Consider the following 13,874-nt stretch of genomic DNA (forward strand, 5'->3'; position numbering starts at 1 on the left):
AAACACTGGGTGAGTTTTCCTTCTTTGACAGATTTCTGTATTACACAGGCTCTGGCTTTCACAGATCTTACTGTATAAACATTGCTGTGATCTTATGAATTACAAAATCCAAAAGTCGACCTCCTGGATTGTTCAATAATGATCAGATGAGATGGTGTCATGAAAACTTGAAAGGAAAGAGAAAACAAGTTTTCAAATTAAACCAATTGTATTTAATCTTGGCTCTATTATTTAATAGCTCAGTGTCCTGGAATTGTTATGTGTTTTTTTCATTTTTAAAACAGAAATATTAATACTTATTTCATGGGATTGCTCCGGATTAAGTGAGGAAAGACCCTAACATAGTTCCTGAAACATAGTAGTCATTTAATGGTTCATTGTAGGCACTGAATAGCTGATAATAACAATAATATCAATCATTATATAAATAATTAGCAGAATTATATATGCAGGAGTCTAAAATATTTCTACTAAGGTTAAAATTATGCTTTTTCGAAGTCTTTAAAAATGAGTGCTTAAATGGGTGTAAAAATTCTCAAAGTATTATTTAAGGAAATCATAAACCAAAAGAAAATTATAGTCATCTAAAATATATAAAAATTACGAAAACATTTTGTTGTTGTTAGCTGCCGTCTAATTGGCCCATGACTTGTGACAACCCCATACACAATGGAATAAAACATTGTCTGGTCCTGTACCATCCATATGGATCCATTGCAGATTGGATCTATGTGATCCATAGGATTTTCACAAGTAAATTTCCAGGCTTTTCTTCCTAGTCCACCATCATCTGGGAGCTACTCTGAAACTTTATCAGCATTATAGCAACACACAAGCCTCCACCGACAGATGGGTGGTGAGTGTACACGAAGTGCATTGACTGGGAATCTAACCAGGTCTCCTGCATGGAAGACAAGAATTCTACCACTAAACCATCAATGCCCCAACAAAAAGATCTTACAGCTTCAGAAAGGCGTCATGTATGCTATAAGAACTATTTGTTTTTATTATGGCAAGTAATTTTTAATCACCAAAATAATGTCGATATGATATTTAAGGTAATTATTAAATATTCTCAAATTTAAAGAGGTTGGAGGGAAGGTATGGTAAATTAACTATAATGAAATTTCCTTTCTGTTATTGCCAAAAATGAGGAAAGACAGCTTTGTGATATTATTGAGGCCAATTTCCAGATTGCCTCTGTGCTACCTGGGAAAAGGGGAATGCAAATAATTATTGACATACATTTATTTATTTATTTTTGATTGCAAAAATATTGTTACCTTAAAAGACAAAATACTTTTTTTTTTCCCCCTCAGAATTTCTATTTGATTATAAGAATATATTCCATGGAAAGATCAACTCTTTCTTTTTTTTTAATTGTATTTTAGATGAAGGTTTATAGAACAAACTAGTTTCTCATCAAACAGTACACACATTGTTCTATGACATTGATTGACAACCCCACGGAATGTCAACACACTCGCTTCTCAACCCTGGGGTCCTTATTAACAGCTTTCCTGTTCCCCCCTGCCTTCCAGTCCCTGCCCCAGGGCTGGTGAGCCCCTTTAGTCTTGTTTTGTTCCATGGGACCGTTCAATCTTTGGCTGAAGGGCAAACCTCAGGAGTGACCTCATTACTGAGCTGAAGGGATGTCGAGAGCCATACTCTCAGGGTATCTCCAGTCTCTGTCAGGCCAGCAAGTCTGGTCTTTCTTTTTGAGTTAGAATTTTCTACATTTTTCTCCAGCTCTGTCCAGGACCCTCTATTGTGATCCCTGTCAAAGCAGTCAGTGGTGGTAGCTGGGCACCATCTCATTGTACTGGACTCAGCCTGGTGGAGGCTGTGGTAGATGTGGTCCATTAGTCCTTTGGACTAATCTTTCTCTTGTGTCTTTAGTTTTCTTCATTTTTCCTTGTACCCAAAGAGGTGATACCAGTGGAGTATCCTAGATGGCCACTCACAGGCTTTTAAGACCCCAGGCACTACTCACCAAAGTAGAATGTAGAACTTATTCTTTATAAAATACGTTATGCCAATTGAGCTAGATATTCCCCGAGATCATGGTCCCCACAGCCCGCAGCTCAGCATTTCGGTCCCTCAGGAAGTTTGGATGTGTCTATGGAGCTACCATGACCTTGCCTTGTACAAGTTGTGCTGGCTTCCCTAGTGTTGTGTACTGTCTTACCCTTCACCAAAGTTACCACTTATCTGTTGTCTATTAAGTGTTTTTCCAACCCCACCCCTCCCCTCCCTTGTAACCATCAAAGATTGTTTCTTTTTGTATGTAAACCTTTTCATGAATATTTATAATAGTGGTCTCATACAACATTTATCCTTCCATGATTGACTTATTTCACTCATAATGCCCTCCAGATTCATCAATGTTATGAGATGCTTTACAGATTCATCGTTGTTCTTTATCGTTGCATAATACTCCATTGTGTGTATGTACCACAGGTTGTTTATCCATCCATCTGTTGATGGGCATCTAGGTTGTTTTCATCTTTTTGCTATTGTGAACAGTGCTGCAATGAACATGGGTGTGCATATGTCTGTCTGTGTGACGGCTCTTATCTCTCTAGAATATATCCCTAGGAGTAGGATTGCTGGAGCATATGGTATTTCTAGCTTTCTGAGGAAGCACCGTATCACTTTCCAAAATGGTTGTATCATTTGCATTCCCACCAGCAGTGCATAAGAGTTCCAATCTCCCTGCAACCTCTCTAACATTTGTTATTTCCTGTTATTGATTTATGCCAGTATTGTTGGGGGGGGGGTGGGGAAGGTGAGAGATGGTATCTCATTGTGTTTTTTTTTTTTGCATTTCTCTAATGGCTAGAGATCATGAGCATTTCCTCATTTGTCTGTTGGTCACTTGAATGTCTTCTTTGGTGAAGTGTCTGTTCATTTCTTTTCCCCATTTTTTAATTGGATTATTTGTCTTTTTGTCATAAAGGTGTTGGATTTTCTTTTAGATTTTAGAGATTAGATCTTTGTCTGATTTGTAATAGCCAATTTTTTTTTCCCAGTCTGTAGGTTCTCTTTTTACTCTTTTGGTGAAGTCTTTTGATTAGCATATGTGTTTAATTTTCTAGAAGATCCCAGTTATCTAGCTTATCCTCTGGAACTTGTGTATTTGTTGGTTATGGTTTGTATCCTGTCATTTTCACATATTAGGGCTTCTAGTGTTAAAAGATCAACTCTTTATATCTGCAGTGGCCTTCCTCTAGCCACCAGGTGCTTCCTCCAGTAAAACTTTGATTTAGAACTCAATGGATACCTAGACCATGGGTTGTTACCAACATCTCAAGACGTCTAATTAGATAGAAAAACTTTCCTGGAGGACACACCAGCAGTAATTCTTAATACTTAAGTATTTTCAATCGCCTAGTTTATGTATTCAATTATTTTTGAAAGAAAATAATAGGATATCATTTGAAGGAAATCATGTAAGTATATTTCAGTTACATGGACTGTGAAAAGAAGGAACAAATCTGTCTTGGAAGAAGTACAACCAGAATGCTCCTTAGAAGCAAGGATGGTGAGAGTAAGTCTCACATACTTTGGACATGTTATCAGAAGGGATCAGTCCCTGGAGAAGGACGTCATGCTTGGTAGACTACAGGCTCAGCGAAAAAGAGGAAGACCCTCAAGGAGATGGATTGACACAGTGGCTACAGCAATGGGCTCTAGCATAACAATGATTGTGATGTGGATCTTTGTACACATGGCAGTAATTAGTGCATTCTTAGTAAAAGAGCAGTGCTTTCATATTCCTCTTTAAAGTGATCTCAAATTGCAAACAGTATTATATTGTCCTCATTGCATAGTATGGGCGTCAGAACACAAGATCTGTCTCATACATTGTTAACTTGGTCAAGTTACTTAACTTCTCTCAGATTGTTTCCTTATCTGTAAAATGGTGGAATGTAATAATGGTGGAAAAAGCTTGGACTTTGGAGTCTGGGAGATTGCCTCTGACTGTAGTAGAGAAGTTTGTTGAGGTTGTTTAGCAAGAACATTATATTTTCCAGAATTTTATCTTTATTTGAGGAGGCTAAAATTGTGTTGGCATAGATTTCACTTAGATTGTATATGTAACTGAAGTGGCCTTGGTCAGGGGAATTGATATTTTGGAGTAGTAGAACTTGGGCATGTCTAACTTAACGTCGTCTCTCAAGTTGTTTTCTTAAATCCTAAGTGGAAATAAACCTGACCATGAAGGAGGCATTAGTAAGAAGTCGCTAGATTATGCTGTCATAGCCTACCCCCAAATCTCAGTGGCCTACAACACTAAGTATTTCTGACTCATACTAGGTATCCATTGTAGTTCAACCATGACTCTGCTCCATGTCAGCATCACTCTGGGAATGCAGTGAAGGCATAACCTCTATCTGAGCATGCCAGGTCTTCTAGCAGAGGGACAAGCAAGGCATGGAGAACCATGCAGTGAGACAAAAATCTCCTCAGTAGTGACACACGTCACTTCTGTTTATATTCTATTATCCAAAGCAAGTCACAGGGCCACATCTGAAATCAGCGGGATAGGGATGTATAATTTTTTGGCAGGAAGGGGCATTACAGATCTGACCTGTAATTATAATGACCAAGATAGAAGTCAGTGGGGTGAGAAATATAATCCCCCAACAGGAAGGACAGGAGAAACATTGGCAACAATGTCTATCAACAGAGTTTTTTTGAAGATTAAATGAGATATTAAATAATTTATAATGTTAATATATATTCATTGGGAGTAAAGAGGTAGGGGGAGGTCTGCACTGGCTGAGTAAAGACGTTTAGTTCCAAAGAAAAGACACCTGAATAAATGTAGAAAAATTAACTTCAGTTATTAAGATAAGTGGTGGGATAGTTCCATCTCTGGAATATATATAAAAAACCTAATATATTATGAATTTATCTGATTTTACCAATAAAACTGTGTAGTATTTTGGACTCTTTTTCACTGGAGTACAAGAGATTTATTAAAATATGGTTTGTATGTTCAGACTGATTTACTCATAGCGACCCTATAGGACAGAGTAGAACTGTCCCATAGAGTTTCCAAGGAGTGCCTGGTGGATTTGAACTGCCAACCTTTTGGTGAGCAGCTGTAACTCTTAACTACTACATAAGTAACTGAATATAAGGTTACTTATGGGGAATGAAGAGAAGAATAGCTTGTTACTTTTGATGGATAAATTCATGAATGTGGATGGACACTTAAAATACCTCATTTTTCTATCACAATTCAGATGTAAACTGAATCTTTACGTTTGTTGTACATACAGGTATAGCAGAAAGCATAACCTGGAGAGTCAGGGTTTGAGTGTTTGTTTTATGTAATAATAGGTAAAATAATACATAATAAACAAACCTAATGAATACATTTGTGCTTCAGCCTGTTCCTTACCACCATGGTCTTCACTTTTCCCATTCCCACAATAAAGGCATCAACTTATTTGGTCTCTAAGCTCTCTCTTCCAGTCCTAAAATTTGGTAGTCATGCAAAAACAAACCCAAAATATCATGAGGAGCATAAATCACCTAATCATAGTTTGATAATAAGACAGTCTCTGATAAAGCTCTTGGAATAAGATGTCTGGGTTCTTCTTACTTCAAAGGAAGAGTGGATGTATACAGTAATTTTTTTCTTTGAACTCTTCTTTAGTAATCTCCCCTCAATTCCTCTTTTCTACAGATACATTTTAATAAATAGTCAGAATTTTCCCTGCAACACTGTAAGTTTTAATTTTAACTTTTGGGTGTGGTGGTTTAGGGCAATCACATATGATTGTGCAGACTATGTACTAGACAACTCTAAGAGACTTAGTTGACATGTTCAGTGTTTAACCTATATGGCTTTTAATGGTCATTCTGGGATAGTTAAGATTTTTTTTTTATTATTTTAATATTAGTGCATTTGTTTCTTGCACTGAATTCTTAACTGTTGAATGTTACTATATTAGGACAATTCATATAATAAATATGCTTAACTCTACTGGATGTAAATCATATTTGCAATGCTTATTTTCCTGTTAATATATTATAACCTTAGACTAAATTTTTTACATACATGATTTGGTTGCCCTACCTGTCATCCAAATTTTCTTTGAATTATTTAGTGTTGATAAAGCAGATGATGAAGATGATGAGGATTTAACTGCAAACAAAACTTGGGTCTTGGCACCAAAGATTCACGAAGGAGACATCACACAAATTCTCAACTCATTACTCCAAGGCTATGACAATAAACTTCGCCCAGATATAGGAGGTAAGCCTGAGTTATCATCTGGGACTTTGGTGGCTATGAAATGGTTTTAAGTATGGAAGTGGGACTTTCATGGATTAGATAGCAATGGCATAATATTGAAGTAATTCAACATTTTTTCAGCTTCATCAGTGCTGTTATAATAATACCTGATATGTGTTGGAGACTGCTGGGTGTAACAATTATTAGGTAGAAGGTGTACTGTTTTGTGAAGATCACAGCCTGATGCAGGAAGAAAGACATAAGCATTTTTTATGCAATTATATTACAACTGCTACAACAAGAAGTGAAACGGTAGAATTTTGATAAAACTCTTGAAGAGCTAAGAAATAACTTCATAGAAAAGCTAATATTTGAAAGGTAAGTAAGAGTTCTAATCTTGTGCCAATGTCACACTGTTTTAATTATTGTAGAATTATAAATCTTGATAGTACAAATAGTGTTGGTAAGTCAACATTGTTTTCTTCAAGATGATCTATTACTCTTGGCCTTTTGCATTTTCATATAAGTTTAAATAATATAATAAACTCATTTTTCCCCTGTAACTCTTTCAAACAAACAAAAAACAACAAAAAACAAGCATATGAGTCAGTAGAGGTTTTGATTGGGATTGTAATAAATCAATGGTCAATATCCTGTAGTTGTAATATTGTAAGGTTCTGTTGAGTGGTTTGTGACTCATAGTGACCCCGTGTGACAAAGTAGAACTGCTCTGTAGGATTTTCTTGGATGTAATCTTTTAAAAATATTTTTTATTGTATTTTTGGTGAAAACATACACAGCAGAACATGTTTCCATTCAACACTTCAACACATAATATTCAGTGGCACTGCTTACATTCTTCACATTGTGTCAATATTCTCATTATTTCTGTTCTAGTTTTTTCACTCTCAATAACTTAGCCTCACTGCCCTCCAAACTTCTCACTATGCTTTAGAGTAATAGTGGTCCATTTGGTTTCATATAGATAAATTTTGAGAGTGTAGTATCTGAGGGTGACATTCTTTACTTTTTTTTAGCTAACCTGCTATTTAGTTACGATATTTTTAAGCATATAATGTGCAGTTTTTTGCCAACTGTGCAACCTCCCACCTGTTATTTTTGTAAGCACTATGCAAATTTTTTTTACATGTTTTTGACTTCAATTTCTATTTCTCACCACAAATATAACATGCATAAGAAGCAACGGTCCTTTTATATTCCTATGCTTGTAAACATGTGACTAAGGTGACTTAATGAACATTGATCCAGGGCACTGACACTAAAAAATACATAATTAAACTATGAAATAAGCAGACCTAACATAACCTAGGAGCCCTGGTGGTGCTGTGGTTAAGAGCTTGGCTGCTAACCAAAAGTTCAGCAGTTCAACTTCACGAGCTGCTCCTTGCAAACTCTATGGGGCAGTTCTACTCTGTCTTATAGGGTCACTGACAATTTGATAAGGTTTTCACATTCAACTGTTGAGCTAATGTGCTATAATTATCAACTTAATTTAATAGAAACAAAAAACAGTTTCTATTGTTTATTTTCTGATTACTGGAGGACTACCAAACTTGATCCATGGCTTCTTGACCATGCATGGCTTATTCCTTTATTACATAATTATGATCAAAAGTAACATTTTTGGACTTTTTTATACACATAAACAGAAGGTTAAAGAAAATGAACAGAGTGAAAGAAAATGAACAGAATGATATGATTTACCTGTACTGTGGGAGGACAGGTCAGTGAGGCCAAAATTCACTTCTGGAAATGTCAGGAGACATGCCTGGTATATGCTATGCCAGAACTATTTTACTTAATTTCATCGTTTCTGTGTGTTATATGTATGAGCACGTTATTTACACGGGCTCATTATTTATGAAAAACATGCTAATAGGTGACTTCAGAGGATAGTTTTACTTCAAACTTGAAAGAGCATCTCAAGGCAATAATCTTGGGGATTCCTGCAGTCTCAGTGGGTCCAGTAAGCCTGGATTCTTTAAGAATCTGAAGTTCTGTTCCACATTTTTCTCCCTTTCTATCAGGATCCATCTATTGTGTCCCTGATCAGACCTTAGGTGGTGGTAGCCATGCAACATCTAGTACTTCTTGTCTCAAGATAGAGAAGGTAGTGGTTCATGGAGATGAACAGAGATCAAGAGTTGTATCTTAGATTGTTGCTCATAAGCTTTCAAGACTCCAGACACAACTCACCAAACTAGGAGGGAGAATATAAACTTTAAGAACTGTATTATTTGGCTGTAATCTTTCTGGAAGCAGAATTTTCTCCCACAGGGCTGCTGGGTGGATTCAAACTGCCAACTTTTCATTTAGCAACCCAATGCTTAACCTTTGCAACACCAGGACTCCTTAATGATAATTAAAATATTCAATATGATAAAGATTTAAATTTCCCTATAATGGTCAATATACGATTTCTTGCATATATCCCGAGTGTGAGGAATGAATCTAATATCATACTTTCCAAATGACTATCTTTTATTAAAAAGCCATTGTTTGCTTTTGTTATTTGGGATATCAACTTTATCATATATTTTCTTAGGCACTTTAGTTACTCATGGCCTGATCTATTCAACCATTAATGTGCCACACACTTATGTATGTGCCATATTTACACTATACATGTGCCATTCGATAGTATGAGAAGATGGAAGGAATACACAGAGTCATTATACCAAATAGAATTAGTCGATGTTCAACCGTTTCAAGAGGTGGCATATGATCAGGAACCGATGGTACTGAAGGAAGGAGTCCAAGCTGCTCTGAAGGCATTGGCGAAAAACAAGGCTTCAGGAATTGATGGAATATCAATTGAGATGTTTCAACAAACAGATGCAGCGCTGGAGGTGCTCACTCGTCTATGCCAAGAAATACGGAAGACAGCTTCCTGGCCAACTGACTGGAAGAGATCCATATTTATGCCTATTCCCAAGAAAGGTGATCCAACTGAATGTGGAAATTATAGAACAATATCATTAATATCACACGCAAGCAAAATTTTGCTGAAGATCATGCAAAAATGGCTGCAGCAGTGTATCAACAAGGAACTGCCAGAAATTCAAGCCGGCTTCAGAAGAGGACGTGGAACCAGAGATATCATTGCTGATGTCAGATGGATCCTGGCTGAAAGCAGAGAACACCAGAAGGATGTTTACCTGTGTTTTATTGACTACGCAAAGACATTCAACTGTGTGGATCATACCAAATTATGGATAACGTTGCGAAGAATGGGAATTCCGGAACACGTAATTGTGCTCATGAGGAACCTTTACATAGATCAAGAGGCAGTTGTTTGGACAGAACAAGGGGATACTGATTGGTTTAAAGTCAGCAACCATGAGCTCAAGCATGACAACGATTATAAGGATGGCTCAGGACTGGGCAGTGTTTTGTTCTGTTGTGCATAGGGTCGCTATGAGCCGGAACCGACTCAACGCCGCCTGACAACAACAACAACATTCGATAGTATATACAAGCTCTAAAATATTAAATATTAATGTCTTATAAAGCTATTCCCACCTCATAATTTTGTGTTTTGTTTTTCCTTTTTAATTGTTCTTGGATATTTTGGCATATTTGCTTTTCTATATGAGCTTTAATATCAACACATTTAGCTCTGTAAATAGTCTTGTTGGCATTTTGGGAGGGATAGGTTAATTTTGGAGCCCTAGTGGCGCAGTGGTTAAGCTCTCAGCTGCTAACCAAACGGTCGGCAGTTCAAATTTACCAGCTGTTCCTTGGAAACCCTATGGGGCAGTTCTACTCTGCCCTATAGGATCACTGTAAGTCAGAATTGACTAGAGTAGAACTTCCCCATATAGTTTTCAAGAAGCGCCTGGTGGATTCCAACTGAGCACCTGGTGGATATTTTGAGCTGCTGACCTTTTGGATTGCAGCTGTAGCACTTAGCCACTATGCCACCAGGGTTTCCAAACTGGCTTTGAAGAACTAACATCTTTATAACATTGAATTGTCTCATAAAGGACCAGGTCTGGCTTTTGATTTTCTTCACATCTATCTGTGTCTTTCAGGAACTTTTTAAAGGATTTACTCATAAAAGTTTTCCACATTTTAAAAGTTTAATCCTATAGATTTAATCTCTCTCTCTCTTTTTTTTTTTTTTTTGTAGAAATCTCCTCTAAGCACTGCATTTTTGCCTTTCACAATTTATTCCTTTGTGGTTTCTTCTTGGAGCCATAGAATAATTAAACAAATGCTGCTTAATTTCTAAAATTAGGTTACATTCTAGATATATTTTTGTTATTAATATCTAGCTTCATTCCCTTCTGGTTGGGGAGCTTACTCATGTCAGGCTTGTTATTCTAATAATGCATATTATTTACTGAAAGAGATATGTTAAAATCTCTAACCATAACCACAGATTTTTTTTTTAAGTTCAGTCAATCTTTGTTTTATACATATTGAAACTGTTTTTAGATACATAGAAATTTAAAATTGTTACACCTTTCTGGTGAACTAGTTCTTATATTCTTATCAAGTGATCTTTTTGTTCTCTTGTAATATGTTTCACCTTAAAATATACTTTTATTGTTACTCGATAGCTACTCCTGCTTTCTTTTGGTTAGAATTTGCTTAGCATATCTTTTTTTCATCTTTTTACTTTCAAGTTTTTGATTCTCATGCTTAGATCGCTTCCCCAGAAAGAATATATTTGGGTTTTGTTTCCTTATTGTAAACCAACCCACTCAGGGTAGAACTTATTGTAAAGTCTGATGATTTTTGTCTTTTACATTGAGTTGTTAGTAGAAGTATATTTAAGGTAATTATTGTATATACTGTTTAAATCTGCTGCCTTTCTAGTTTTTTTCCTTTTTTTCAAATCTGTTTAAAATGTTCTATTTTGCTTTTGTTTTTCTCCATACTTTCCTTTTTTTGATTTATCAAGTATTTATTATTTTGTCTTCTCTTTTTATTATTTTATTAGACATACATTCATTATTTTTTGTAATTAAAATATGCATTCTTACTTAGTAGACCCAACCATAAATCAGTGCTTTTATCAAAAACTGAAGAACCTTACAAGCCACTTACACCATAAACTCGTATATTCTTTTCAGTACTTTTTAAATATTATTTCCATGCATTTTAATTCTATGTGCATTTGAAATAACATAAGACATTATCATTATTATTGCCTTTTAAAGTGTTTTAAAAATTAACTGTTACATGAAATTATCCTCTCTTATGTTCTTCAATATTTTGTTTTTATTAGAAATGTATTTGATTTAGTATTTCTTTTGGTGCAAGTCTCCTGGCAACAAATTATTTCAATTTTCATATAAAAATGTATTTGAGTTGCTTTTGTTTTTGAATGGTATTTTCAATGGATATAGAAATCTAGAGTGGCTATTGCTTCCTTTCCAAACTTAATAAATATTATCCCATATTCTTCTGGCTTTTATTGTTTCAATCTTTTATTACTTTTAATCTTAATGTTGCTATTTGGATGGTAAAATATTTTTTTATCTCTGGCTATCTTTAAGATTTTCTTAGTCTTTGGTTTTCTACAGTTTTATTCTGATGTCCCTAAATTTTTGTTTATTTGGTTTTTGGAATTTTTTTGGGGGGGTTCCTATTTTAATTCTGCTTGAATCTGTGGGTTGGATCTTTAATTGGTTCTGGAAAATTCTTGGCCAATATTTTTTCAAATATTGGTTGTGACTCAATTTCCCCGGACTCAATCACAGGTATGTTTGACATTTTCACCATGTCTATTATGTCTTATAGACTCTTTTTTATAAATTTCTTTTTTCCCCTCTCTGTGTTGCAATCTATTATTTTTTATTGACCTCTTTTCCAGTTTGATAACTCTCAGTTCTGATACCTGCATTTGATTTTTAAATTGATTTTAGATATTTTGTCAAGTTTTCCACCTTTAAGTCGATTTTTTAAAAATATATTCATCCTAGTTATTTTACAGTCTTTGTCTAATAACTCAAATATCTTGATTACTTGTGAGACTTTTTAAAATCTTTTTTCTCTTTGTTAAGATGATTTGATTCTGTTTCATGAAATGCATGTTAATTTTTGACTTAATGCTAGCAGAGTATATGAAAAATAATGGAAATTCTAGATGATGTATTTCCCACCACAGAGAATTCCATTTTGTCTTTACTTGTTCAGATCGAGTAAAGGAAAAGCACTTGGTCTGGTCAAAACCAGTGTATTTCTTTTTGAAAACTTTCTTTTCTCCTAGGGCATGGCAATTTCAGATGTCCCCACTAATACCCTGAGGTGTATACCAGGAACCCCTTTCCATGGTGGGTCCAAACATCCCTGAAATAACTGAAATCTCTACATATTATTTTAGACTTTTAGCAGCTGACTGATGTTTGGTTTCTCAGCATCTTACCACGCACATGCAGAGTTTAGGAATTAGCAAATGCCTTGAGGGGAAGTTGCATACAGAATATCTAATTAAATTCCCTGTGGTTTCCTTTATTCCAGGGCAGTCCTAGCTGCCTTGACAACCTTTAACTCCAATTTTTGTCTCTCCAGAGCAATGTGATAGCTGGTAGGCCACTGTGTTCTGTTCGGTTACTACTGCTGTACAGTGAAACACCGAATGTACCAAGGAGAAAAGTGATCGAACGATAATGTACAGCTCACCTCAATGTAATTTTTCCAGGAAATTTTTGAATAAAATCTCGTCTGCCTTAGTTGCTCCATAATTCCTTTAACCATCTGTGTATTATTTTTAATTTCAAATAATTTTTTAGGTTGTTTTTATGGAAAGAGTTATTTCACACCAATTACTCATCACAAGAAAGAACGGAAGTCTGTACTTCTATTTTACTCATCGTCAAACCGATTGCCATCATGGTGATTCTGACTCATAGTGACCCTAGAGGACAGAGTAGAACTACCCCATATGGTTTCCAAGGCTGTAATCTTTATGGAAGTAGACCGTACATTTTTTTCCTCGGAGTGGCTGGTGGGTTTGAACCACCAATCTTTTAGTTAGTAGCCAAGGGCTTAACCACTGTACCACCAGGGCTCCTTTACTCATCATTCTTTACTGGTGTTCTTTGACTGCCTGTTTTCTTTCTATAATGTAAGTTCCCTGAAAGTATAAGTCACTATATCCCTAGTTTCTGTAATAATGCTGAACAAATAAGTGCTAAACAGAACCCAAAGAATACAAATTTTTTAGTCCATGTGTAGCTATTTTAACAATTGCTCTACTCTGTGGATTTAACATTTTAAGATATGAACTTTCAAGTTCTATATGCGTGTACGGTATGATCACTTTGTTTAATAGATAAGATTAAGCTTGTCTGCGTACCTTAATGAAGGCCCTCGGTGGTACAAAATTTGGTCAACATGCTTGGCTACTAAAAGAAAGGTTGGAAGTCCCAATCTACAAGAGAGCCTTCAAAAGAGGCCTGGTGATCTACTTCCTAAAAATTAGTTATTGAAAACTGTAAGAAGTACTGTTTAACTCTGACACATGGTCACCCTAAGTCAGAATTGACTTGATGTCACCTGGTGTTATATACCTAGATAACTGTCTCATGCATTTTATCTGTGCATTTAATTGCTGAGATGATCTCTGTAGGCATTCCTTTCTGTCCAA

General features: G+C 35.6%; 1 protein-coding gene across 1 annotated transcript in view; it reads left to right on the forward strand.

Annotated features, from left to right (window-relative positions):
• Positions 1-13,874, forward strand: part of GABRG1 (gamma-aminobutyric acid type A receptor subunit gamma1) — a 111,034-nt gene that overhangs the window by 36,765 nt on the left and 60,395 nt on the right. The window contains exon 2 of the mRNA XM_049886313.1: positions 6,126-6,274. Within this exon, the coding sequence (XP_049742270.1) occupies positions 6,126-6,274 (149 nt within the window). The remainder of the gene's footprint in view (positions 1-6,125; positions 6,275-13,874) is intronic.

Source organism: Elephas maximus, chromosome 5 (assembly GCF_024166365.1).
Source record: "Elephas maximus indicus isolate mEleMax1 chromosome 5, mEleMax1 primary haplotype, whole genome shotgun sequence".
NCBI lineage: Eukaryota > Metazoa > Chordata > Mammalia > Proboscidea > Elephantidae > Elephas > Elephas maximus.